The following is a 25,584-nucleotide window of genomic DNA, read 5'->3' as shown; positions in this document are numbered from 1 at the left end:
AAAATGTGATGTAGGTAACAGAGAAAAAATGCTACTTAATAACTGGATAGGGTACCTTAAAAAATTGAGACATAGTTGACATATAACTATTTAAGTTTAAGGTGTACAAAGTGTTGATTTGATATACAAATATGATTACTACCACAGCCCTAACACTTCCATCACCTCACACAATTATCATTTCTTTTTTATGAGAACATTTAAGATCTAGTCTTTTAGTAACTTTCAAGTATATAATATGGTATTAACTATAATCACAAGGCTGTGCATTAGATCCCCAGAACTTATCTTCTAACTGCAAGTTTGTACCCTTTGACCAAAACCTCCCCAATTCTCCCATTCCCTGGGGTACTTTCTTTTTTGCAAGTGGTTCCCTTCCCCCCTAAAGTTATTATCCTGTTTGTCTCACTGAGTCTTCATTTGTCATGTGGAATAGTAGATAGCCTGTGAAGATCTTTCCTGAGAACTGCCTGTTTTAGTAGTAAAGGTCATTCATAGGACTGTTTCCACTATATGACCTCTACCTGCTTGGCCAAGGCTGACTGGGCCCTTGCTAGAACTTTACCTAAACTGGGCCAGTCAGATTCTCTATCTTGTTAACATGAATTGACCCCCAGTGACTGAGTTGGAAATGGAGTCCTGTTATCAGGTAACTCAGCAGTAGCAAATGGCCTCTCCTGAAAGTCTGCTTAGCTCACTGAGATCTGTGTGACCTGCTTTGTCAAGACACTTTAAAGGTGGTCAAAAGTGCAAGCAAGAAAGATGTAACTGCAAATAGAAAAACAGATGATTGACTCAAGGACTTGATAGTGTGAATTGAAGGGAATGGGTAGATGTGAGAGATACTGAGATTGAAAAAGTAGCTATATTTGGCTAAAAGACAGTGATAAGTTGAAGATGATTCCACTACTCCACGACTGGGGAACACTTTCAATTAGTAGTGGAGTGGCTGGTTGCTGGGCAGAGCAGGCTCTCTGGGATTTTTCAGCTTTTTAAGTAATGGTTCCTCTCTGTTTCCATAAGCAGCAGTGTGAAAACCAACTATAGAACCTCACCACTAAAACAGCAGTAAATGATTAGGAATTACTCTGTTAGGACTAGTCATAATTTTATACTGATGGTAGGTACAAAATGTGGGCTAGTTAGCTCCCCTCTGTTTCATAGCTAGAGTGTACTCAGATACCTGTTTTATAAATGTATGGTTCAGGGGCACCTGGGTAGCTCAGTCAGTTAAGCGTCTGACTTTGGCTCAGGTCATGATCTCATGGTTTGTGGGTTCGAGCCCTGCATTGGGCTCTGTGCTGACAGCTCAGGGCCGGGAGCCTGCTTCAGGTTCTGTATCTCCTTCTCTCTTTGCCCCTCCCCTGCTCATGCTCTCTCAAAAATGAATAAACGTTAAAAAAAAATTAAAAAATGCATGGACGTGGCAACAAGGGAGCTAGATTGAGAGAATATAAACAGTGCATGTTTATGAATGATATTAAAAAAATCAAATCAAGTTGCCTGTGTCTTTGAGAATTCCAAATTTACAGAAACAGCTTTTTAACCTACCTCAGTAGATCATTTTCATAGGGCTAAGAAAAACCTTAGTGCTGGGGTTCCTGGGTGGCTCTGTGAGTTAAATGTCTGACTTTGGCTCAGGTCATGCTCTCATGGTTTGTGAGTTCGAGCCCTGCCATCAGCTCTCTGCTGTAAGCACAAAGCTTGCTTTGGATCCTCTGTCCCCCTCTCTCTGTGCCCCTACCCCACTTGTTCTTTCTCAAAATAAATAAATAAACTTAAAAAAGATTAAAAAAACCGTAATGCAATTTTATTATAAATAATGGCTCAGTTGTTGCTTATAAGGAGTTTATATTAGAAAAAAATTTGGCTTAAAGGGAACAGATCTTTCAGTTAGATTGGGTCTGAAATCTGGCCTCTGTCATTTACTAGTTGTGTGACATCCAAATTACATTGCCTTTCTGATATTGTTCCCTCATCTATAAAATGGGGATAGTAACCAGCTCATATTTTTTCCCTTTATTATGAATATCTTTGCTTTTTTATTTTTCAGTAGTCTCTACAAGGGGCTCCAACTTACACCCCCCCCCCAAATCAAGAGTCACGTGCTCTACCACTGAGCCAGCCAGGCGCCCCATGAACTAGTCTCCTTGAAAGAAGCTTCTAGGGTCACAATTTTGGGAAAGGTATTACATTCATTGCAACAAATACTTGAAAGTTTACAGAAGGAATTCCTTCTACAGATGAAGCTCATGGTGTAGTATGTGTGGGTGAGATCGGATGAAACCCCAATATTAACAATACCCTTTATGGACCACTTATGAGCCCTTCCTGTATGTGCCAGGTACTGTTGTTGTAAGCTTTACACATATCTCGTTTTATCCTCATAATAACCTCCTAAGGTGGGTCTCAATAGTCTCACTTTTATCAAAGAGGAAATTAAAGCTCAGAGAGGTTACTTTGTCCAGGGTCACAAGTAGTGGAATCCAGATGGGAACCTGTTTCCCAAATTCCAAAGCCCCTTGCTCATAACCATCCAGAGGAAAAGTAGGGGAAACTGGCTCTATTAAATGCATTCTTTGATCCAGTGCCTGTAAAACGCCTGGACAATAAAGTGATGGAGTCCTTAGATCACAAGCTTCCCTTGGCCCTTTTTTTTTCCCCCTTTAGTTAAGTTTATTTAACAGCTTCTCACCATTTGGGTTGACTCAAGAAAGTTATAAGAAAAGGATGGCAAGCTGGGGTCTTGGCCCCGGAGGAGTCGGTTAGCAGCCAGGAGGTCCGCAGGTTTGGCACTGCTGTTCGCCAGACCTCGTGAGACCCATCTCCGGGCGGGCGGTCTGGCCGAGGGCGCTTCGAGGTCCAGCGGGTGAAATGTGCGGCTGCAGGCCAACGAATGAGCGTGTGCGGCAACGCCGGGCGCGCTCCGGGAGGGAAGCAGAGACCCGGGTCCCAGGAGCTCCACGTGCTGAGAAGGCGGAAGACGCGCGCTCCCGGGGCCAGCGGAGCGGGAGGGGGGGATGAGTTGGGGAGACAGACGGGCTCCAGCTCCGGCTCCTCCTCCCGCCTGCTCGGGCGCCGCGCGACTCCTCCCACCCTGCTCCCGCCTCCCGGCTCGTCGGGCCAATGGACGGGGTGGGCAGGGGCGAGGGGCGGGGCGGGGCCCGCGATCTGCGCGCAGGTGCCGTCCGGCGCCCGGCCCGCCCGTTCCGCCGCCGCCGCCGCCGCCGCCGCTACAGCCGCTACCGCCGTCGTGCGTGCTGCTCCGCGGAGGGGCCGGGCCTGCGCTTTCTCCTCCTTCCTCCCCTCCTCTCGCTGCCGGCAGTACCCGTCTACCCTGCCGCTGGGACCCCGTGTCATCGCCCGCCCCGAGCACGGTGAGTCCCTCAGCGAGCCCGCGGGTGCCCCCTCCGCCGAGTCTTCGGCGCCCCAGCTCGTGGCCCTGAGGCCGGTGTGAGGCCAGGGCCGGGTGGCCGGGTGGCCGGGATGGGCGAGGGCAGCGGGAAACGTGTGGTGTGTGGATGAATGAGGCGCTCTTGGACTAGGCCGCGCGTCCCGAGAGCGGCCCACGCCTCCGCCCGGCACACTGGGGAAAGCCTTCCTGAGAGGCCGGGATGGCCAGTGGCCCAGTCCACGGGGGTAGATGTTGGGTGGAGGCCCGCTTTGGCTGGGCTGCTGGCCACCCCTCGGTAGGAGGCCAGAGGACTGGAGAGGCTCTGCTCTTGCAGAGGCCTGGGCTTTGAAGCTGGGAACAGGTGTGAGTTAAGACCCTGAGAAGGGAGGTCCCTGGCCCTAGGGGTCAGAGATCGAGAGCCTGGAATACCACTTGTGAGCAGGGCGTCAGTGTGGCCGCTGGAGGTTCAGCAGGCGCCAGAAGACAGGGACAGTTTTAGTTCCTAGTTTGTAGAACGTGAGGTTGGTAGTCCTCATGAGTTCAGCTTGCAGTAGTAAAGTGGGATTAATTCTGCACGGAGGAACTTGGAGCCAGATTAGCAGGGACCTAGAAAGTTTCAGTTTGTAAATAAAAAGAGTTAGTGGATTCATTTAGAACTAGAAATAACCAGAGCGTAGATTCTGGAGGTTGCTTATGAGGACCCTTGAGTCGTATCTACAGTGCCAAAGGTGGGAGAGACGTGGTCGCCAAGACTCTGATACTGGTGTGTGCTCATCCGTGTGAAAATGGTGCTTGTGGGGAAAATGGGAAAGAATGGGTTCCAGGTACGCGGAATGGTTTGGGGGGAGGTGACTTGGTTGCAGGTTGTACTAGAATGGATTTTCTTTGACTCTCTTTTCTCTATTCCTGCTTCTGAGTGCTTTCATTCTTGTGACCTTATATCTGGTTAAGAAAGAATTTTGTGAACAATATGGATGGAAGATTGGCAGCTAAATTTTATTTTTGATTTATGGTGTCACATATTTTTAGATTAATCTTTCTGGGACTTCTTAGGAGTGACTGCTTTGACAACTATCAGAATCAGACCTGTTTCTGGAACTTTTAAAATACTTTTTAAAAAATAAAGTGGATTTAGCTCTGTGTCGGTTTTGGATTGGTATATACAGTATGTTTTATTTTAAATCTGTTATTCAGTAATATCTTTTGTGTGATGAAATGTTTTTGGTTAATGGGGATAGTAAAAGATTTTGTTTATATATATGTTTTGACATTTCAGATGCCCCCCAAAAAGGGAGGTGATGGAATTAAACCACCCCCAATCATTGGAAGATTTGGAACCTCCTTGAAAATTGGTATTGTTGGATTGCCAAATGTTGGGTAGGTGAATGTTGTTGGGCTTTACTCTTGTTCATCTTGTAAATATTTTGGGTCTTGTTGTAGAAATGGGAACTTATGTGGTTATTAAAACTTAAATTGCAAAAAGGCTGGGAAGCTGGAATATTAATGTTGCAAAACAAGGTTTTCATTTGGATGTATTTTATTTTTGGCTTTCTATACAGATACTGTGTTCAAACTTGAATTACTTATGTTTGTTTCCCTACACTAGAAGAAGAAGCAATGAGAGTTGAAACATCAAGTTTTAGATCATCTCTGTTTGCTTGAAACACTGTTGGGAGACACTCAGTATTGAATTTAAGTGGAATTGAAGTAGTTTAAATTTGATTTTGATGCTTGCTGGTATGTAAGGTACCTACCTAGGCTGGCTGCCAGAGGCCATTATAGTAGGATGATTTAAGAAGTAGTTCTAAAAGCCCCACTATAAAGTTGATTAATTTTTACTGGAGAAAGAGGTAACAAGTTTGAGTTTAATATTGGAAGTTGCTAGATAAAAGGGTATCTATTGTAAAGTGGCTAAATCTGAAAGTTACAGGAGTAAAACTTTGAGTTTTATAGTGTTTAAAGTTAAAACAAATCATTTATTTGCAAATAAGGCAGCGGTAGGAAATATATGTGGAGTTTATCATATAACCTGTGCACATGCAATTTGAATTTTTTTTAAGGTTTATTTATTTTTTGAGAGACAGAGCATGTGTGGGGGAGGGGCAGAGAGAGAGGGAGTCACAGATTCCAAAGCAGACTCCAGGCTCTGAGCTGTCAGCACAGAACTCCACCACGGGGCTCAAACCCATGAACCAGGATCATGACCTGAGCCAAAGTCAGATGCCCAACCGACTGAACTACTGAGGTACCCCTGGGTGTTCAGTTTACTTTTTTCATTATTTGTCCTATTTTGTTTAATGTTTATTTTGAGAGAGAGTGTGCGTGCGAGTGGGGGAGGGGGAGAGAGAGAGGGAGAGAGAGAATCCCAAGCAGGCTCTGTGCTGGCAGCCCAGAGCCTGATGGGGGGCTGGATCTCACAAACTGGGAGATCATGACTGGAGCCGATATCAAGAGTTGACTGCTCAGCTGACTGAGCCACCCAGACACCCCTGTCCTTCTATTTTAATACCTTTTACTAATCTTAAAATATAAAATGTCTCAAAACTGATGAGGGTGGACTAATGGTAACAGATCCAGTATGGATTTAAAAAAAAAATTTTTTTTTAATGCTTATTTGTGAGAGACACACACACACACACACACACACACACACACACACACACACACACAGAGTATGAGGGGGGAGGGGCAGAGAGAGAAGGGCAGACAGAATTGGAAGCAGGCTCCAGGCTCTAAGCTCTGAGCTGTCAGCACAGAGCCTGATGCAGGGCTTGAACTCATGGACCATGAGGTCATGACTGAAGCGAAGTTGGAAACTTAACTGACTGAACCATCCAGGCGCCCCTCAGATCCAGTATGGGTTTATTAAGGTGAATGAATATATTTTGGCATGTGCTTTAGGCTTTTCGATTGGTGGCAAGTAGGACAACCATAGTTCTTTCATGTGTTCCTTGGAGCCCCTGTGCTAGAGATTTTTTAGTGAATGAAGCATGGTATGGCCAAGTAAGGCAGTTCTTAAATTCTTATAATGTAAAACATGAGCAAGTGTGGCTGTCCTAATTTCAATCTTTCCTGGAGCTGGAGAGGTTTGCATTTTGAAGGGGTTTCCTGCTGTGATATAGGCTGCTTGCAAAGTAAGACTAAATAGAGAGTGGAAATGTAAGCAAAACAAATAATTAAGCAAAGTACTGTAGGGTGTTGTCAATAAACTTGAAAGCAAGATATGATCATTATGTTGTGAGCTTTATTTCACCAGTAATACAGTTTTTAGACATTAACATATCTTATTTTAAAATCATTGCAGTCAATGCAGCTTGGCTTTAAATGGGACTACTTTATTTAAAAAAAAAATTTTTTTTATCGTTTATTTATTTTTGAGACAGAGACAGGGGGAGGGGCAGAGAGAGAGGGAGACACAGAATCGGAAGCAGGCTCCAGGCTCTGACCCATCAGCCCAGAGCCCGACGCGGGGCTCAAACTCACGGACCGTGAGATCGTGACCTGAGCTGAAGTCGGACACTTAACCGACTGAGCCACCCAGGCGCCCCTAAATGGGACTACTTTAAACTGAGACATGTTAAGAAGTGTTTTCTATGTAAACATTTTAGTATTGGAACATAATGTAATCAATGTATATGAAAATAACCTAAAAATATTTTATTATCCAGTATAAATGTGCTATTTATGCTTTTAAATTACATACCCACATCCCACTGTTATCCTACCTCCCCTGCCCCCCAGGTTTTATTGAGGTCTGCTTTACAAATAGTGAAGTTTTCTCATTTTAATAATGTTCAGTTTGATTTTTGGCATTTGGGTTTGGGAGCACTCCTTTTTGTAGAGTGATTTTACATTATCTAACAATATCAGGGTTTTGTTTTTTTTTTGTTTTTTTTTGTAAGATTACACAAGGTCTGGCTGTCTTAAGCAAGAAAAGAGACTTATTGGAAGGATAGAATTGAAGGACAAGCTGAGCAGACCTCAGGAAGAATGGGAACCAGGGTAACGCTGATAGAGATGGGTCCCTGTGGAGCTCAGCCGTATGAACTGAACTTCTGGTATTTCTTATCTCCTGCTGCCTCTGCAGTGATTCAGATTCCTGTATAAGGAAACTGACTGGACATGTCTACCTCTGGATAGGCCTATAAGAGATAGATTGTGGAGGGGGATAGTTCTTTAAAAGCTGACCTGCTGATCAAAAGTAAGGAAATTTGGTACCAAAACATCTAAAGAATGTCTTGATTTTTAGAGATCTGGACAAATAAGATTTTCTTCTTAGTATACATTAGGCTGATTACTTAGAAATGTAAAGGTAATATTTACAGCTGATAATAGCTGATTTTTATTGAACACTTACTGTATGACATTTACTATTCCGAGTGTCTTATATGCATTGTTTAAATTAATCAGCTCTTTAATACCCCTTTGCCTCTGCCTATTAGAACTTAAATTTTGGGATGCCTGGGTGGCTTAGTTGGTTAAGCGTCTGACTTCGGCTCAGGGCATGAGCTCATGGATCCTGGGTTCAAGCCCCATGTTAGGCTCTGCTGACAGCTGGAGCCTGAGGCCAGTTTTGGATTCTGTGTCTCCCTCTCTCTCTGCCCCTCCCCTGCTCGTGCTCTGTCTCTCTCTCAAATAAATAAACATTTTTAAAAAAAAGGACTTAAATTTTTTGAAGGTAAGGGTTATATTGTTCTTGTTTATTGTTATATTTCTAGCACTTAGGCTGGGTATTAGGAATTTATTAGGCATTCAGGAATTATTTGTCAATTGGTAGTTTTTTTCCCCTTGATGTAGTGTGTAGGCCTAATGATAAGGACACATGTTTTAATGGCTGCTTTTAATGAAGTAGAAAGAATACCAAACCATGATATGAAGATTTGGTTTCTAGATTTGTTTTGCCTCTCCCCCCCCCCCCTTTTTTTTTAACCTCACTAAGCCTTTGTAAATTAGCTCCTCTTGGGCCAGGGTATTATTGCGGGTGTGTGTGTGTGTGTGTGTGTGTATATGTATATATATACACATATATATTATATATTGTATGTATATATTATATATATGTATATACTTTATATATAGTCTATATATATAGTTTACATGTATATATGTTCTTTCTCTATATATTCTGTATATTCTATATATATATATATAGAATATATATTCCTTAGAACAGTTTTAGCTTTACAGTAGAATTGAGGGGAAGGCAGAGAGATTTCACATATACTTCCTGAACTCATACGTGTATAGCCTCTCCTATTATCAACATTCCCCACCAAAGTGGTACATTTGTTGCAATTGATGAACCTGCATTGACACATGATTATCATCCAAAGTCCACATTATACACTCTTGGCATTGTATCTTCCATGGGTTTGGACAAGTGCAAAATGATATGTACCCACTATATATTTTCACTGCCCTAAAAATGCTCTGTGCTTTGCCTATTCACCCACCCTCCCCAAACACTAATCTTTTTACTGTCTCCATAATTTTGCCTTTTCCAGAATGTCATATAGTTGGAATCTTAAAGCCTTTTCAGATTGGCTCTTTTCACTTAGTAATATGCATTGAAGTTCCCCATGTCTTTTCAGGGCTTAAATAGTTCATTTCTTTTTAGTGCTGAATAATATTCCATTTCTGGATGTACCATAGTTTATCCATTCATCAACTGAAGGATATCTTGGCTGCTTCCAAGTTTTGGCAGAAATGAATAAAACTGCTGTAAACATCCATGTACAGGTTTTTGTGTGGACATAAGTTTTCAGCTTCTTTGGGTAAATGCCAAGGAGCACAATTGCTGAATTAAATGTTTACTTTTGTAAGAAACTTGTAAGTTTCTTACTTTGTAAGAAGTGGTTGTAGCATTTTGCATTTTCAGCAGCACTGTGTGAGAGTTTCTGTTGCTCTGCATCCTTACCAGTATTTGGTGTTGTCAGTGTTCTGGAGTTTGGCCTTTCTAGTAGTTGTATAGTGGTATCCCATTATTAATTTAATTTGAGTTTCCTTGATGACATCTAATGTGAAGCATCGATCTTTCATATGCTTATTTGACATCTCTATGTCTTCTTGGTGAGGTATTTATTAAGGCCTTTGGTCCATTTACAAAAAATCAGGTTGCTTGTTTTCTTTTTTTTTTTTTTAATTTTGTTTAACATTTATTTATTTTTGAGAGACAGAGAGAGACAGAGCATGAGCCGGGGAGGGGCAGAGAAAGAGGAGACACAGAATCTGAAGCAGGGTGCAGGCTCTGAGCAAGCTGTCAGCACGGAGCCTGATGCGGGGCTCGAACCCACAAACTGTAAGATCATGACCTGAGCCGAAGTTGGATACTCAACTGACTGAGCCACACAGGCGCCCCGTTTGTTTTCTTATTGTGGATTTTTAAGAGTCCTTTGTATATTTTGGATAACAGTTCTTTATCCGATGTGTCTTTTGCAAATACCTTCTTCCAGTCTGTGGCTTGTCTTCTCATTTTCTTGACATGCCTTTCACAGAACAGAAGTTTTTAATTTCAATGAGGTTGAGCTTTTCTATTATTACTATTTTATTTTATGGGTCTTATCTTTGATGTATCTGAAAGGTCATTACCATACCCAGAGTCATCTAGGTTTTCTTCTTTAGGAAGTTTTGTTGTTTTGTGTTTTATGTTTAGGTCTGTGATCTATTTTGAATTAATTTTTGTGAAGGGTGTAAGGTCTGTATCCAGATTTTTTGTTTTTGTTTTCGTTTTTTGCATGTGGATGTTCAGTTGTTCCAGCCCCAGGTTTGTTGAAAAGCTTATCTTTGCTCTATTGTATTGCCTTTGTTTGAGAAACTACATTTTGGTATTCCAGACTTCTTTACCGTACCATGTGGTAGCTCTTCTGGTTGCTACCACTGCGTGAGATGGGTCTGCTGAATGTTTTCTTTTGATTAACTTGGGTGATGCAGTTTTGGGTACAGAAGTGACATGTACTTCTTAGTACATCATATCATGAAGCATATGATGTTGATTTTTCACTACTGATGTTTATAGTGGGAACAATTTATAGAAGGACTAATGGAAATTCTATTGGCTAGAATTCTGTTGTAAGGAAGAGCTCCCCATTTTTCATGTGTTTGATTATAATTTGTTTTTATCAGGATTGGATTCTTAGTTTATTCTGTTGCTTATAATCTGTTACTATTTTACTTATTTTGTTGTTCAGATTGCCCATATTTGGCCATCAGGAGCCTTCCTGTTCATTCACATTCCTTTTATTCTCTATTTTTTGAGTATTTTCTACTTTCTTTTACCACAGTATTTTCCAGGCTGTTGGTACTTTCTCTGCGCCAGCATTGGGATACACAAATTTTGGTGTAGACAGATGATTTCATCTCTTTTGTATACTTAGAAGTGGAATTTCTGCATCGTACGGTGACCTGTGTTTAGCTATTTGAGGAACTGCATAACTGTTTTCCAAAGTGACTGTGCCGTTTTACATTCCTACTAGCAGTGCATGTGCAATTTCTCCACATTCACAGCAGTACTTACTGTTTTTTTTATTATGGCCAAGGCGTAAAGTGGTTTTGAATTGCATTTCCTTCATGCCTAATAATGTTGAGCATCTTTTCAGGTGGTTATTACACATTCATTTTTTAAAGATTTTCACTGGGGAGAATTCTAGGGACAGTTTTTCTTTTAGCACTTTGAAGTTATCTTCTCCTTTTTTCTAGCTTTCCAATGAGAAAACTGTTATTCTTAATCTTAGTTTCTCTGTACATAAGGTTTTGCTTCTTCCTTTAGTTGCCTTTAAAATTTTCTCTTTGATACTGGTTTTCAGCAGTTTGATTTTCATGTGCTTTGGTGTGGTTTTACTTATGCCTCCTTTGCCTGGAGTTTGTTGAGATTTTTAGGTTTGTGAGTTTATGATTTTCATTAAGTTTGTAAAATATTTGGCCAATATTTCTTCAAATGCTCCAGCCACTCTCTGCCCCTCCTCTTGGGACTCTTATAAGTGTGTTAATCCTCTAGATAATAATACTCCACTGAAGCTCTGATTATTTTTTTTCTCCAATCTTTTTTTCCCTCTGTGCTTCATTTGATAGTTTCTGTTGCCCTGTCTTCATGTTCATTGACCTTTTTTTAGTGTCTCATCTGTTGCTAATCACTTTCAGCGTGTTTTTCAGTTTTATTTTATTTCAGATGTTGTATTTTTCATACAATAGTTCTGTGTGCAGAGTTTTCATAGCTTTCATTTCACTCTTCATTGTCTTCATATTCCCCTTTGTATCCTTCAAAAAATTCTAAAAAGATTTATAATATTTAGTAGGGTCATTCTCTGCCAATTCTATCATCTCTATCATTACTTGATTTGTTTGTATTTATTGGCTTTTATCCTGATTTTGGTCTGTATTTACTGGCTTCTTTACATACCTTGTAATTTTTATTCCAGACACTGGATTTTATGTGGAGTACTGAATTTATAGTATTTGTTTAAAGCGTGTTGGACTTTGTTCTGGCATTTAGTTATTTGTGTGTCATTTTGATTGTTTTGAGGTTTCCTATTATGTTTTCTTATGAATTCATAATAGTTTTTGTTCTTGTCCTCCTTTGGCCCTCGTACTAGGATGTGACTCTTGAGGACTCTACCCAGGTTCCCTTATATTACATGATCTCTCTACTGGGGCTGGTAGGACTGTGAACTATTCCATGCTCTGTGTGAGCCTGAGAATTGTTCACTCTGTTGGTTTTGAGTGCCCCCCCCCCCCCCCCCCCCCCCCCCCCCCCGCAACCCCCAGCCTTTTGGAGACTGATTTATTCATATATAAAGCATTACATAGCCACAGTCTTGAGGATACCTTCTGTTGATCTCCAGAGCCCCCTCTCTCTGCAGCTCCTTCCTTTCTATTACACTGCCCTATAAATCCTAGCTGGTTTGGCCTCCTCATACTCTCATCTCAGTCTCTTCAACTTGGCATGACTACCAGGTCCTGTTGGTTTTCCCTCCCTGTGCTGTGACTTTGAAATCACTTTTAGGCTGTGAGTGGGGCCAGTTGTAGAGCTTAGTTCATTTGTTGTGCTCTCAGGGAACACAGTCTGTGCTACATACTGTCCTCTCTCGGAAAACTGTTACTTTATATGTTTTGTCTAGTTTTATAGCTCTTTATGGCAGCAGGGTAGTTTCGTAGTAGAAGGGAAAGCAAACTACCCAATACCATTTGAAATGAACTTAAATCTTATTGTATGCTTGTCAGCATTCTAGTGCACCTGCTCTTTTGTGGAAATACGTGATTTGGGAATTATTTGCTTTCTCTCTCTTTTTCTTTTTTAATTTTTTAAAAATGTTTATTTATTTTTAAGAGAGAGACAGAATGCAAGCAGGGGAGGGGCAGAGAGAGAGACACACACACAAAATCCAAAGCAGGCTCCAGGCTCTGAGCTGTCGGCACAGAACCTGGCACGGGGCTTGAACCCACGAACCATGACATCATGACCTGAGCTGAAGTTGGATGCTTAACCAACTGAGCCACCACAGTGCCCCTTGTTTTCTCTTTTTATTTATTAAAAACATTTTTTTTTAATGTTTACTTATGTTTGAGAGAGAGAGCATGAGCGGGCGAGGGGCAGAGAGAGAGGGAGACACAGAATCTGAAGCAGGCTCCAGTCTCTGAGCTGACACCACAGAGCCCGACATGGGGCTTGAACCCACAGACTGTGAAATCATGACCTGAGCCGAAGTCCGACGCTTAACCAACTGAGCCACCCAGCCCCATTTGTTTTCTCTTTTTAATGTGTTTTGAATAATCTTTTGGATGACAAGTCTGCTCTCCTTTTCACTCTTGACTGTTATTTCGGCAGTAATTACATCCCTTAACAGTACTTGATAGATGGCTTTCTTTTAAATCTTAATTTTCAGTTTTTTTTTTTTCAGAATTCTGGTCTCTGTTGTGTTGCCATGTAATTTCAGATAGATTTTCTTTTTTTTTTTTTTTGCTCATTTATTTATTTACTATTAACTGTAGATTTTATTTGGATTTCACCAGGTTTCCCACTAATGTCCTTTTTTTCTAGTACAGATCTTTTAAAGGTCATGGAAATTTTTATTTATTTTTGAAATGAATGGATGTAGGTATTTTGTATAATGTCTCTCATTTCAAGTTTGATGTTTTTTCATGGTGTGAACTTAAAAAAATACATGGTAAGAAACACAATATAAAAGTTACTCTTTAAACTTTCTTAAGTGTACAGTTCAGTGGGGCTGTTTTCACATTATTAGGTAACAGATCTCTAGATCTCTTTCACCTTGCAGATCTAGAACTCCCTACCTATTGAACAACAACTTCCCATTTCCCCCCCTCCCTAGCCCTTGTCAACCACCATTCTCCTTTCTGTTTACATGATTTTGACTCCTGTAGCTATCTCATAGGTGGAGTCATACAGTATTTGCCCTTTTGTGACTGGCTTATTTCACTCAGCACTGAGCATGAGCACAGTGTCCTCAAAGTTTATCTGTGTTTTAGCATGGGACAGAATTTATCTTTTGAAGGCCAAATAGTATTCTGTTGTATGTACATACCACATTTTCTTTATCCATGCATCTGTTGATAGACATTTGGGTTGCTTCTACCTCTTGGCTATTGTGAATAATACTGCAATGAATATGGAAGTAGAAATATCTCTTCAAGATCCTGCTTTGAATTTTGTATGAATACCCTGAAGTCGAGTTATTGGATCATGTGATAATTCTACTTTTAGTGTTTTGAGGAACATTCTTACTGTTTTTCATAGTGGCTGCAAAACTTTATATTCTATCAATAGTGTACTAGAGTTCCTATTTCTCTACATCTGGCCCAGCACTTGTTATTTTCTGTTTTTTGATGATAACCGTCCTAATGAGTGTGAGATAATATCTTATTGTGGTTTTGATTTACATTTTTCTGATGATTAGGGATGTTAAGCATCTTTTAATATGCTTATTGGCCATTTGTTTATCTTCTTTAGAGAAATGTTTATTCAAGTCCTCTGTCCATGTATGTAACTTTTTAAGGTTACTTTTGTTGTTGTTGACTTATAGGAGTTCTGTATTCTAATATTCTGGATATTAACCCCTTATCAGACATATGATTTGCCATTATTTGTTCCCATTATATAGGTTGTCCTCACTCCCTTGATTATTTCCTTTGATGTGCAGAAGTTGTAAAATTTGATGGAATCTCATTTTTCTATTTTAATTTTTGTTTCCTGTGCTTTTGGTATCATATCTAAGATGTCATTGCCAAGTCCAATGTCATGAGGTCTTTCCCTTATGTTTTCTTCTAGGAGTATTATAGCTTTAGGTCCTACATTTAGGTCCTTAATTCATTTTGAGTTAATTTTTGTATATGGTATAAGGTAAGGCTCCAACTTCATTCTTTTGCATGTGGCTGTCCAGTTTTCTCAACATCATTTGTTTAAGAGACAGTTTCTACCCCATTTTGTGGTCTTGGCAGCCTTGTTGATGATCATTCGACCATATATGTAAGGGTTTATTTCTGGGCTCTCTACATACTATTCCACTGGTCTCTGTGTCTATCTTTACGTTAGTTCCACATTGTTTTTACTATTGTAGCTTTACTGTAACTTTGTAATATATTTTGATAACAGAAATCATGCTATGGACTTTTGGGAATAATACCATGGAGGTGAAGTATCTTTCTCATGGCATTATATTGAGGGGTATATGATATTGACACAACTTACTACTGGTGATATTAACCTTGATCACTGGGTAAGGTGGTATCTGCCAGATTTCTTCACTGTAGAAGTATCCTTTTTTCCTTTCTATACTCCATGAAGTAGAAGCAAGTCACTAAGTCCAACCCACACTCAAGAAGAAGGGAATGAAGCTCCACCTCCAGAAGGAAGGAGTATCAAAAAATTTATGGACATCTGTTAAAACCACCCACAGTATTATTAATATGATAGGGGAAGGATATTTTGAGGCTATTCAAATATCCTGTTTCTCTTTACAGTTTCCCTGACTAAATTTTATTATTCTTCAGTGGATTTTGCCTGCCCCAGTTATTTTAGTATGGTGTTCCAATGGTGATTTTCTACTTCCTCTATTCCTTTTATGTTATTATTTGAAATCCGTAAGGAAGATTTATCTTTTTCCCCATATTTAGTTATTTATTTGATTGTTTACGTAGTTCTGTTTGGACTCACTGAAATTCGTTTTATTCTTTGAGTTGTAATCCAGTGTCCTCAGTATTTATTTTGTTACTCAAATTTTTCTGGCTTTGACCATTGGGAATTTTTTCAGGTTGCCTCCTGTGTCCTTTTGACATACCCTCATCTTTGTTTCTGTTTTTGTTTTCTTTTTTAACCATTTCCTCTCTGACACTGTAAGATGTTTCAGGCTATTATTATATTTTTCCTGTCCCAGCCTTGTCTCCAGGAAGCCCTGGTTCTGTAATTGGAGAATGGTATTTAGAAACTAAGATCTGGCTCTGTGTATGATTTTCGCTGCTGAAGTGTTACTGCTTGTAGACCCTGTCACCTCATAGAGTTAGAAAATACATGTGGTTATACTAACTCATGTATACAGGTATTGGTATCCATTTCTGTCAGCTGTGTTTATTTCTGTTACCTATCAGATAGATATTTTTTGACAGTTTAGTGAAAGAACATTTTACTTTCTTCCATGTTTTGGACGTGTGTTTTATAAATGGTTAATTCAGAATGCTGTGGGAATTTGCATTGGCATCCTGACTTCCTAATACATATTGTAATTTTGCATAAGATTTTAGATAAAACAACTTTTCAGTCAGATTTACTTTATTACAGTAATATATGTAATTTCACAAATATTTAAGTCCTAAATGGAGGGGGCATTCATTAAGTCTAGACTCTTTTTTTTCTTTTTAATGCTGTCATTGCTGAAATAATATTTATGTAAGCCCGTTCTTTTATAAGAGAGAGTCTTAACAATTTTGAATCTTTCTTCTATTTTGAAGCTTTAATAATAACCTTAAGGGATCTAAATGTGTGTGTGTGTGTGTGTGTGTGTGTGTGTGTGTGTGTGTGTGTAAAATCCTCATTTCACAAAAGACTTATGGGCTTTAACATGCTAGATGAGGGCAAAGCTTTTAAATTCTTTGCTTTTACAAGGCTTTCTTTTAATAGATTTGAATGGATCAAAATGTCTTAACTTGTCACTGAAGCCTCTAGTAATAATCCTTAGAAAAATTTCCTTTTTCTAGTTCCTTATTTTTACTTTTTTGTATTTATAAAACTCTTAGAAGTTTTATGAATTTTAAAATTTATGAAATTATAACATTTTATGAAATTTAAAATCGATGGCTGAGTTGAGACATTTTGTGTAAATGGGGATTTGTCTTCCAAGTTTAGTTTGACTGTATATAAGAATTTTTTCAGCCTAAGAGATAATGGGACTTTCTTTTGCTATGTTTTTCTGTATGTTTTAAGGGATAATTTTTTTGTCTAAGTATAAAACATTTTTGTTGAGGTGGGCAGTCAAAAATACTATCTTTTTGTTTTTTAAGTTTATTTATTTTGAGAGAGTGAGTATGCACGAGTAGGGGAAGGGGAGAGAGAGAGAGAATCACATGTGGGGATTGAACTCATTAACTGTGAGATCGGGACCTGAGTCAAAGCTGGACACTTAACTGACTGAGCCATCCAGGTGTCCCCAAAATACTATCTTAATGATAGCCATAAATTTGAAAATAACTCCATAAATCCTCTGGCCTTTTTATATTGTAATTACGATGACTGTGGTAATACTATAATTTTTAAACTATAATATAAAAAAATACAATTGTGCCCCCCACAAATGGCGCAAGTGTTCTGTAAGTGTTTGTATTAATTAATATATTTACATTTTACTTTAAGTGTTTCTACTGTAACATTATTTTATAATATTTTCATTGCAGGAATAAAATGTTCTAGTTAAATTTTAGATAAATAGGACTGATGGGTGATTCTGGCAACCAGTTTATTTTTTTGTGGGGAGAGGAATAAGCTAAAGGGAGTGGATCAGTTTATGTCACCATTTAGTTCAGCACATTTTATAGTTTTCCCTGTTGGGAGAAATATACTGAGATATTTCTGAAATATCTCAGAAAACTGGTCATGTTCTTCGGGTCCTCCAGGTCTCCTTTGAAGGAAAGTACCAGCTTGACAATAACGACATAATCTGTAACTATTTCCTCAATTCTTCCAGTTAAAAAAAAAATTATGTATAATGGTAATTTTCATTTTAAATCCTTATCTGAATGCTATAGTCCTGGAAATTTCTGGAGCAAGAAAATTTACTGTAGTGAATTCTCTGCTATCCATATTAGTGATGGAATTGGAAAATAGTACAGACTAGATCAATTTTACTCTATGATTTTTGACTCTATGATTATCATATTTTAGAAATGTAGTTGATGTTAATAGGAGTTGACATTCTCTGAGCATGCATTACCTGATAAGAATCTGATAATTAGAGCATTAGCAACAGTTTATTTATTATGAATAGGTTTTTTCTTGATTTGTTGTACCTTGAAAAAATTCACATTTTGGTTTTTCATAATTCACAATTCATAACTCTAGACTTGACAGTAATCTTTATGACTAACAGTTAGGAGCTCCAGCTTCCCATTTCCTATTAGACAATTAGTATCTGTTTCCCAATTCAGAATGCTTGGGAAGTGACCTAGCTAGATGCACACCTCTCTTTATGCTAGAGAAGATTATATTAGATACAGGCAAAGTGATACTGGTACTACCAAATACTTTAGGAATAAAATAGTTTTTATAATATGTGAAACTAGCTATCACTTATAACAAAGATTCTTTGGGAAAATGCTTTTCAAGTTTCAGATAGACTGAGATAGGAACATCATCTATAAATCATGAGTTTTACTGTTGTAGATTTCATTCTTTTCTGTTAGTAAAAAAATTCATTTATAAGCAAATTTCATTTATTTCTCTTATTCTCCACCTTCCTTTTCCTGATTGGTTTTATAATTATCATGGATCTTATTGAGCACTGAAATGAGAATGAGATAAATTTTTCTCAGTGTTAGCCCAAGAATTGATTGAAATTGTTTTTGTTTCTTTTAGGAAATCCACCTTCTTCAATGTATTAACCAATAGTCAGGCTTCAGCAGAAAACTTCCCATTCTGCACTATTGATCCTAATGAGAGCAGAGTACCTGTGCCAGATGAAAGGTTTGACTTTCTTTGCCAGTACCACAAACCAGCAAGGTAAGAAAATCTTTATGCTATTATTTATTTGGTGGCCCTATATAGATGCAGTAAATGTGTGTAAATGATGTATTTAAAATCATATACGGGGCGCCTGGCTGGCTTGGTTGCTGGAACATGCATCTCCTCATCTCCGGGTTGTGAGTTCGAGCCACAAGTGTGGTGTATAGTTTACTTTAAAATAAATAAGTAAGTAAGTAAATAAATAAAATCATTTAGAAGTTTTTTTTCTCCAGAATTTATGGTTGTATTATGGGTGATTATAAAAATAATGTAGGGCATAGAGAAAGGTGAGGAAGGATACATCTGGCAGTTAACATTGCAGTTACTTTTTTTCTGAGGAGTGTGAAGTAGAGGGAGTAAGCAGCCTGTATAATATTCCATTCATGTGGGGCGCCTGGGTGGCTCAGTCGGTTAAGCGTCCGACTTCGGCTCAGGTCATGATCTCACGGTCCGTGAGTTCAAGTCCCGCGTCGGGCTCTATGCTGACAGCTCAGAGCCTGGAGCCTGCTTCAGATTCTGTGTCTCCCTCTCTCTCTGACCCTCTCCCATTCATGCTCTGTCTCTCTCTGTCTCAAAAATAAACAAACACTAAAAAAAAAAATTAAAAAAAATTCCATTCATGTAAAATTATATGTGTGCATGTATATTCATAGGAAAATATATGAAGCTGTTTGATGGTTATCTTTGGGTAGTGGAATTTTTAGGTGCTTTTTACTTTTTCATATTCTGTATCATTTGAGGTTTTTGTAACAATTTAGTTTGCCTTTAGTTTCTCACTATTTTAGATGTGGTGATAAATCCTAAGTTTCTGTCTCTATTCCTGAATTTGCCTTCTTGATATTGGCACCTGCATGACTAAATAAGCGCCTCAGACTTGACATGTCCAAAATGGACCTCTTGATTTTCATCCTGCCTGTGCCAAGTTTGTTCTTTAAGACTTTCATATTTCAGTAAATAGCACTATTATTTTCCCAGTTGCTTAAGTCAAAGTCCAAGATTTATCTTTGATACCTCTTTCATCATCTCTAGATCTAGTCTATAAGCAATTCTTATGAGTACTAATCACAAAATATATACTCCATTTATTTAGTTTTTCTACTTTCATCCATTTGTTTGAGTATCCATTTTTTTTTATGAATTAAGAATTATAATGATGATTGCCATATGATTTTATAATTCTATCCATTTGTTTATCATTTATTGGCATTCTTCTGTAAGGAAGAGCTTTCTTGTCTGCATTTATTCACTCATGTATTCATTCATGTGTTACTCAGTTGGTTACAATGTCACAGTCATTGGGCATAGTTCAAATTACATTCCTGAAATTGGCTCCTCAAAGTGACTTCTGTTTTCTTTTTAAATGTGTGTGTGTGTGTGTGTGTGTGTGTGTGTGTGTGTTTTAGGTTTGTTTATTTATTTTGAGAGAGAGAGAACTCTTGTGCCTGTGTGAGGGGGTGGGGGGGGGGAGAGCAAGAGAGAGCCCAATATGGGGCTTGAACTCATGAACTGTGAAGTATGACCTGAGCCGAAACCAAGAGTTGGATGTTTAACCAACTGAACCACCCAAGAGCCCCTGTTTTCTCTTTAAAACCTTTTTATTTTTAAAAGATTGCAAATTATACAAAAGAGGCAAAATTACTCACAGAATGCTTATGTGCCCTTCTCCCAAGTTTATTTGAACCTTTGAGAGTGAGTTGCAGACATGATGCCACATTGCACTTCCATTCTTCCATTTGTATTTACTAAATACAGACCATTCTCTTACATTCCCACAGTAAATCACCAATCAGGGCATTAACATTGATACAGTATTACCATCTGATTCATAGATTCCGTTTAGATTTCTCCAGTTGTCCCATTGATGTGCCTATTTGTTCAATTCCTTTGTATGTAGCCAGTCTTTTGACCCCTCTGGCTTGTTGACTGATTTGGAGCTGCTGATTTGGTCCCTGGCTACTGCTAGATTGCTCTCCTGCCAAGATGCCTTGTACAGGCCCCGGTTGCTATTGTGCTGCCTTTTCTCCCCATTCTGACTCTTTAGATGTGGGCCCTTGTCACTGCTAGACTGTGTGGTCATGTGACATTGCTGAAATTCTTCAGAGACCTGAAGAGAAAAACAATAGCAATAAAGCTCTTAGACTTCAAATTTGTTGAAATTTTAGGCAGTGAGGGAATTAACTTCTCAAAATTTCCTTTTTCTTTTGTCAGTGAACATTGATTAAATACCTTAATGGAAATAAAAAGATTGAATGGGGGTGTGTGCCTGGGCGGCTTAGTCGGTTAGGCTGCTGACTTGGGCTCAGGTTTTCTCATGGTTTGTGAGTTCGAGCCCCGTGTCGGGCTCTGTGCTGACAGTTCAGAGCCTGGAGCCTGCTTCAGATTCTGTGTCTCCCTCTCTGTCTGCCCATCCCCCGATCGCACTCTGTCTTTCTCTATCAAAAACAAGTAAACATTAAAAAAATTAAAAAATAAAGTTATATGTGGATATTTGCACGGGGGTTGGCACCCCTCGCCCCTGTTTTGCTCAAGGGTCAACTTAATCTCCATATTTACATGACTGACTGACTGGCTTTCATAACTTGGTTTCTAACTTGTGTTAATTGTACCTTATTTTGAGCAAAGCAAAAGTTATTTCGTATATACCTCTATTTGTGTTGCTGTTGTTAACAACCAGGTTATTACTGTGCTGATAACTGGTTCACATCATTACATACATTTTTTATTTATATAACCTATGTGATGATTTTTTTTAAGTTATTTATTTTGAGGAGGGGGGAGGGGCAGAGAGAGAGGGAGAAGAGAATCTTAAGCAGTCTCCCTGTTGCCAGCACAGAGCCTGACACAGGGCTTGATCCCATGAATGAAATCATGACCGTAGCCGAGATTAAGAGCTGGTTGCTTAACTGACTGGGGCGCCCCAGCCTACATGATGATTAAATGCAAGTCCAGATATCCTGTGTTTGAATCCTATTTTTGTTACCACTAGCTGAGTGATCCCCTATATGTAAATAGGTTTCTTAACTCCTCTCAGGCCCAATTTCCTCATCTTTAAAGTAGGTTTAATAAGTAGCACTTACCTAGTGGAGTTGTTTTGAACTTTGAGTGATTCATGTAAAGCAGTTAGTCCAGTGCCAGTCACAAGTTATGTTGGCTCATTCTGTGGCGATTACCTTCCCTTGTTTCAGTGTACTCTTTAAATGTTCTCCACTGCTTTTGTGTCTTTACGCATGGGCCAACAGAACAGCATAGTAAAATTAATGGTATGAGGGTTTTTTTTTAATGTTTACTTAATTTTGAGAGAGAAAGAGAGCATGTGCACATATGAATGTGCACAAGTGAGGGAAGGGCGGGCAGAGAGAGAGAGAGGGCGAGAGAATCTGAAGCAGGCTCTGTCCGCACTGATAGTAGAGCTCGAACTCACGAACTGTGAGATCATTACCTTAGCTGAAGTCGGATGCTTAACTGACTGAACCACCCAGGAACCCTGAGTTTTTTGTTTTTTGTTTTAAAAGTTTATTTATTTTGAGATAGAGAACGAGTGAGCAGATGAGGGACAGAGAGAGACAGAGGGGAAGAGAGAGAGTCCCAAACAGGTTCGGTTCCACACTGACAGAGTGGAGCTGGACGTGGGGCTTGATCTCACGAAAACAATTTCTTAGTATTGTTTTATAATAAAACCATCTTTTGTTTTTTAGCAAAATTCCTGCCTTTCTAAATGTGGTGGATATTGCTGGACTTGTGAAAGGAGCTCACAATGGGCAAGGCCTGGGAAATGCCTTTTTATCTCATATCAGTGCCTGTGATGGAATCTTTCATCTAACACGTAAGTACAGTTGTTTATTTAATTCATTCATTTCATTGATAATCAGGTGTATTTCCATTATTGCTCAAATAAAATTAGGAATGACTGACTAATAGAAGATTTGCCTAGCTTCACAAGATGAATCATGGATTGGTCTGCTAATTGTGACTTTAGTGTTATTTACTGTCATTTCCATATAAGAAGGCGTATTCCAAAGCAAGTATATGCTGTATTGATACTTCAGTTGAATTTCATCCCTTATTCTGGATTAGATCCACTGGGAAGTGTTTCTATGTGGAAGTAATTTTGTTGATTATAAAGCATTTTGACATTTTCTTAACTTGTGGAACTTTTCTGCATTCTTGGTTTTCTATGTGTTGAGAGGGCAGGATTGATACAGGAGAGGATTCCATTATTTCAGAGGTTATTTATTAGAGATCACAGGGTTAAGGAGAAACTATAGACCAGCTATTCCTTAATGGGGGGGGGGATATACAGCAAAGGCAACAACCTGTTAGAACTAGGTGTTAATGTTCTTTTGACTACAAAAGTGAGCCAAGAATATAGTAATTCTCTGATAGAAAGGTTTAGGTTGGGCTTCGGTTAAGGTTCACGTCAAGACTGCACTGCAGGATATTAAAATGGTGCACTGCACCATTATAATATGGTGTTGTAATGAACAAATCCGTGCAAATGAAGGAAACTCAGGTTAGAGGTACAGGCCAGTTGTGGTCTGATTTAGTGCTTTTGTTTTTTCTGGTCCAAGACTAGATAACTATAGCAATTATAAATGAGCATTTAGAAAATTTGATAGCCATTTGACTGAGAAATTTGTCAGTTGAATCTAATAAGTTGTATTAGCATTTATGCTAATTAGTATTATAAAGTACTAATACTAATTTATAAAATAATAAAATAGTAATACTAAATACTAAAATAAATTGTATTAGTATTTACACTAATTAGTACTAATTGTCTAGTATTTTTGTAGGTTTTTTAAAAAATTCATTTGCCTAGTAATTCATTTTTATTGTATTTTACAAAAGTCCACCTCAGATAGTTTGAGAAGCACTGATTTAATTGGGTGGAGGTATATAGACACCTTCTGGAAGGGTTTGAGGTGCAGGTGAAGACTAGGGTTATGGTTGGGGTTGCTTGGGTGGGAGGGTGGAATTCAATAATGTAGAGTAGTGTTACTTAAAGCCTTACATTGACAAGAGCCTTTGTTTTCCCGACACTTTGACTTTTTACTGGTTCTGGTGACTGATGTGAGAGTTTCAAAGAGATTTGGAATCAAGTGTGACTCCTGGGTTTTTGGACTGGGCCAGTTGAATGAATCTTGATGCCATTCACTGAAATGTTAAATGTAGAAGGACCAAGAAGTCTTGGGAGAGAGTTGATGAGGTCAGTTTGGGACAGTTTCTTTGCATTTTTGAGCCTAGGACATACAGATAGAAGATATCTTTAAGAAAGTAGGATTGATAGGGCAGGTGTGACAGGAAGATGGGGGTAAGAGAACTGAAGTTTTGGGTGTGAGAGGGATTGGACTGATGGATGGAATAGAGCTTGACATGAGGTAGGAGGGAACATAGGAGAGGACTGAAAAATGGAAGGGTCATGGATCTGATTACCTGAGGAGGTTCAAGAACAGATATGTTGGGTATAATGGGGTGTGTGCTTAGAAAGGGATATTTGGGGGCACATGGGTGGCTCAGTCGGTTAAGTATTTGACTTCAGCTCAGCTCATGATCTTGCGGTTTGTGAGTTCGAGCCTCGTGTTGGGCTCTGCTGACAGCCTGGAGCCTACTTTGGATTCTATGTCTCTCTTTCTCTCTCTGCCCTTCCCCCACCCATGCTCTGCGTCTCTCTCTTAAAAATAAACATTAAAAAAAAGGAAAGGGATATTTGACTTAAAATTTTCTGAAGTGGAGCAGTTCAGGGTGATGGTAAGATCCTGATAATGGCCTAAAACCATCAGTAAATGTAATCAAGTCTTTGGTTTGTTATCTGTTGTATAACATTCATCTGTTTTTCTAACCCTTAGGGAAAATGAATTTGGTTAGGAGCATATATACTTTATTGCATTTCATTCAGGTTAAAACTATTATAAAGAAAAAAAAGTCTGTTTAAACTAGATACCCTGGTTTCTTATAGTAATTTGATTTCAGAGGTATTAACTTGTAAAAATATGCATCTTAAAATTGATGATATACAGTATATATTATTGTATAGTGCATAGAACCTAGGATGATAGTTGTATAACCAGAATTTTCAAAACATCTTCATGGAATTACAATCAGTAAAAAAGACTTGTAGAGATTAAATAGATACAATGATTACCTTGAAGCTGTGAAAATTGGGAATTCTTTAATTCTAAATTATAATATATTTTTGTCTTTAACAATCAGATTATGGAATGAGTGTGAAAAAAGATTTTATCTTTCATATTACTCATTATTTAAAGATTATTTTCTTCAAATATCTTAAAGTCACCAGAAATGCAGTTGACTTGTTTATTTATTAAATAGTAAATGCTTTGTGTTCTGGGTGCTGGAAATAGATAGTGGGTGGCAGAATCTAACATTCTCTGATTTTATGAAGCTTCCAGTCTGGTAGTGGAAATAAACACTGAATCACTATATTAATAAATGTGTAATCACATTGTTGGATTTGTACTTTTTTTTTTTTTTTTTATTTTTTTAACCTCATTGGGGAATTGCTTACTTATTTGCTTATTACCATGTTTGAAACTTGTTTGAATTCTTAAGTTCATCATTTCTTATTTTGATGAAAAAAATCAGTTTTCTGTGTTTATATTTTTTAGTTTTTCAGTTTTTGTTTTAGATAGTTGAATTAAAGCTACCAAGGAAGGGGATGGGACATCTGGCTGGCTCCGTTGGCAGAGCATGCGACTTTTGATCTCAGGGTCTTGAGTTTGAGTCCCACATTGGGTGTGGAGATGGTTTTAAAAAAAACTACTAAGGAAAGGGACAGCATCGTGATGATATCTATTAGTGTCTAGGGCACTTTTAAGCTTTCCATTAGAACATGTGAAAGTTAGGAGAGAGAAAAAATTATGAGTGGGAAATTTTGGTTTATTTATTAATTTATTAATCATATGCTTCTCTCTATTAATTTAATTTTTAAAAATTAAACTTTCTCTCACCT

General features: G+C 38.6%; 1 protein-coding gene across 2 annotated transcripts in view; it reads left to right on the top strand.

Moving 5' to 3' along the window:
* The first annotated feature begins 3,208 nt into the window (after positions 1 to 3,208).
* OLA1 (Obg like ATPase 1) overlaps positions 3,209 to 25,584 on the top strand; it is a 170,593-nt gene continuing 148,217 nt past the window's right edge. Inside the window, exons 1-4 of one of the 2 annotated variants that reach the window (XM_042994720.1) lie at positions 3,209 to 3,377; positions 4,671 to 4,771; positions 18,468 to 18,611; positions 22,310 to 22,437. In XM_042994720.1, coding sequence (XP_042850654.1) covers positions 4,671 to 4,771; positions 18,468 to 18,611; positions 22,310 to 22,437 — 373 coding nt within the window. In that variant the 5' untranslated portion in view covers positions 3,209 to 3,377. The remainder of the gene's footprint in view (positions 3,378 to 4,670; positions 4,772 to 18,467; positions 18,612 to 22,309; positions 22,438 to 25,584) is intronic. The other variant, XM_042994721.1, reaches the window with a different exon arrangement.

The sequence above is a fragment of the Panthera tigris genome, chromosome C1 (genome assembly GCF_018350195.1).
Source record: "Panthera tigris isolate Pti1 chromosome C1, P.tigris_Pti1_mat1.1, whole genome shotgun sequence".
Taxonomy (NCBI): domain Eukaryota; kingdom Metazoa; phylum Chordata; class Mammalia; order Carnivora; family Felidae; genus Panthera; species Panthera tigris.
The sequence above is the reverse complement of the archived record's forward strand: the minus strand, read 5'-3'. Positions and strand labels throughout refer to the sequence as shown.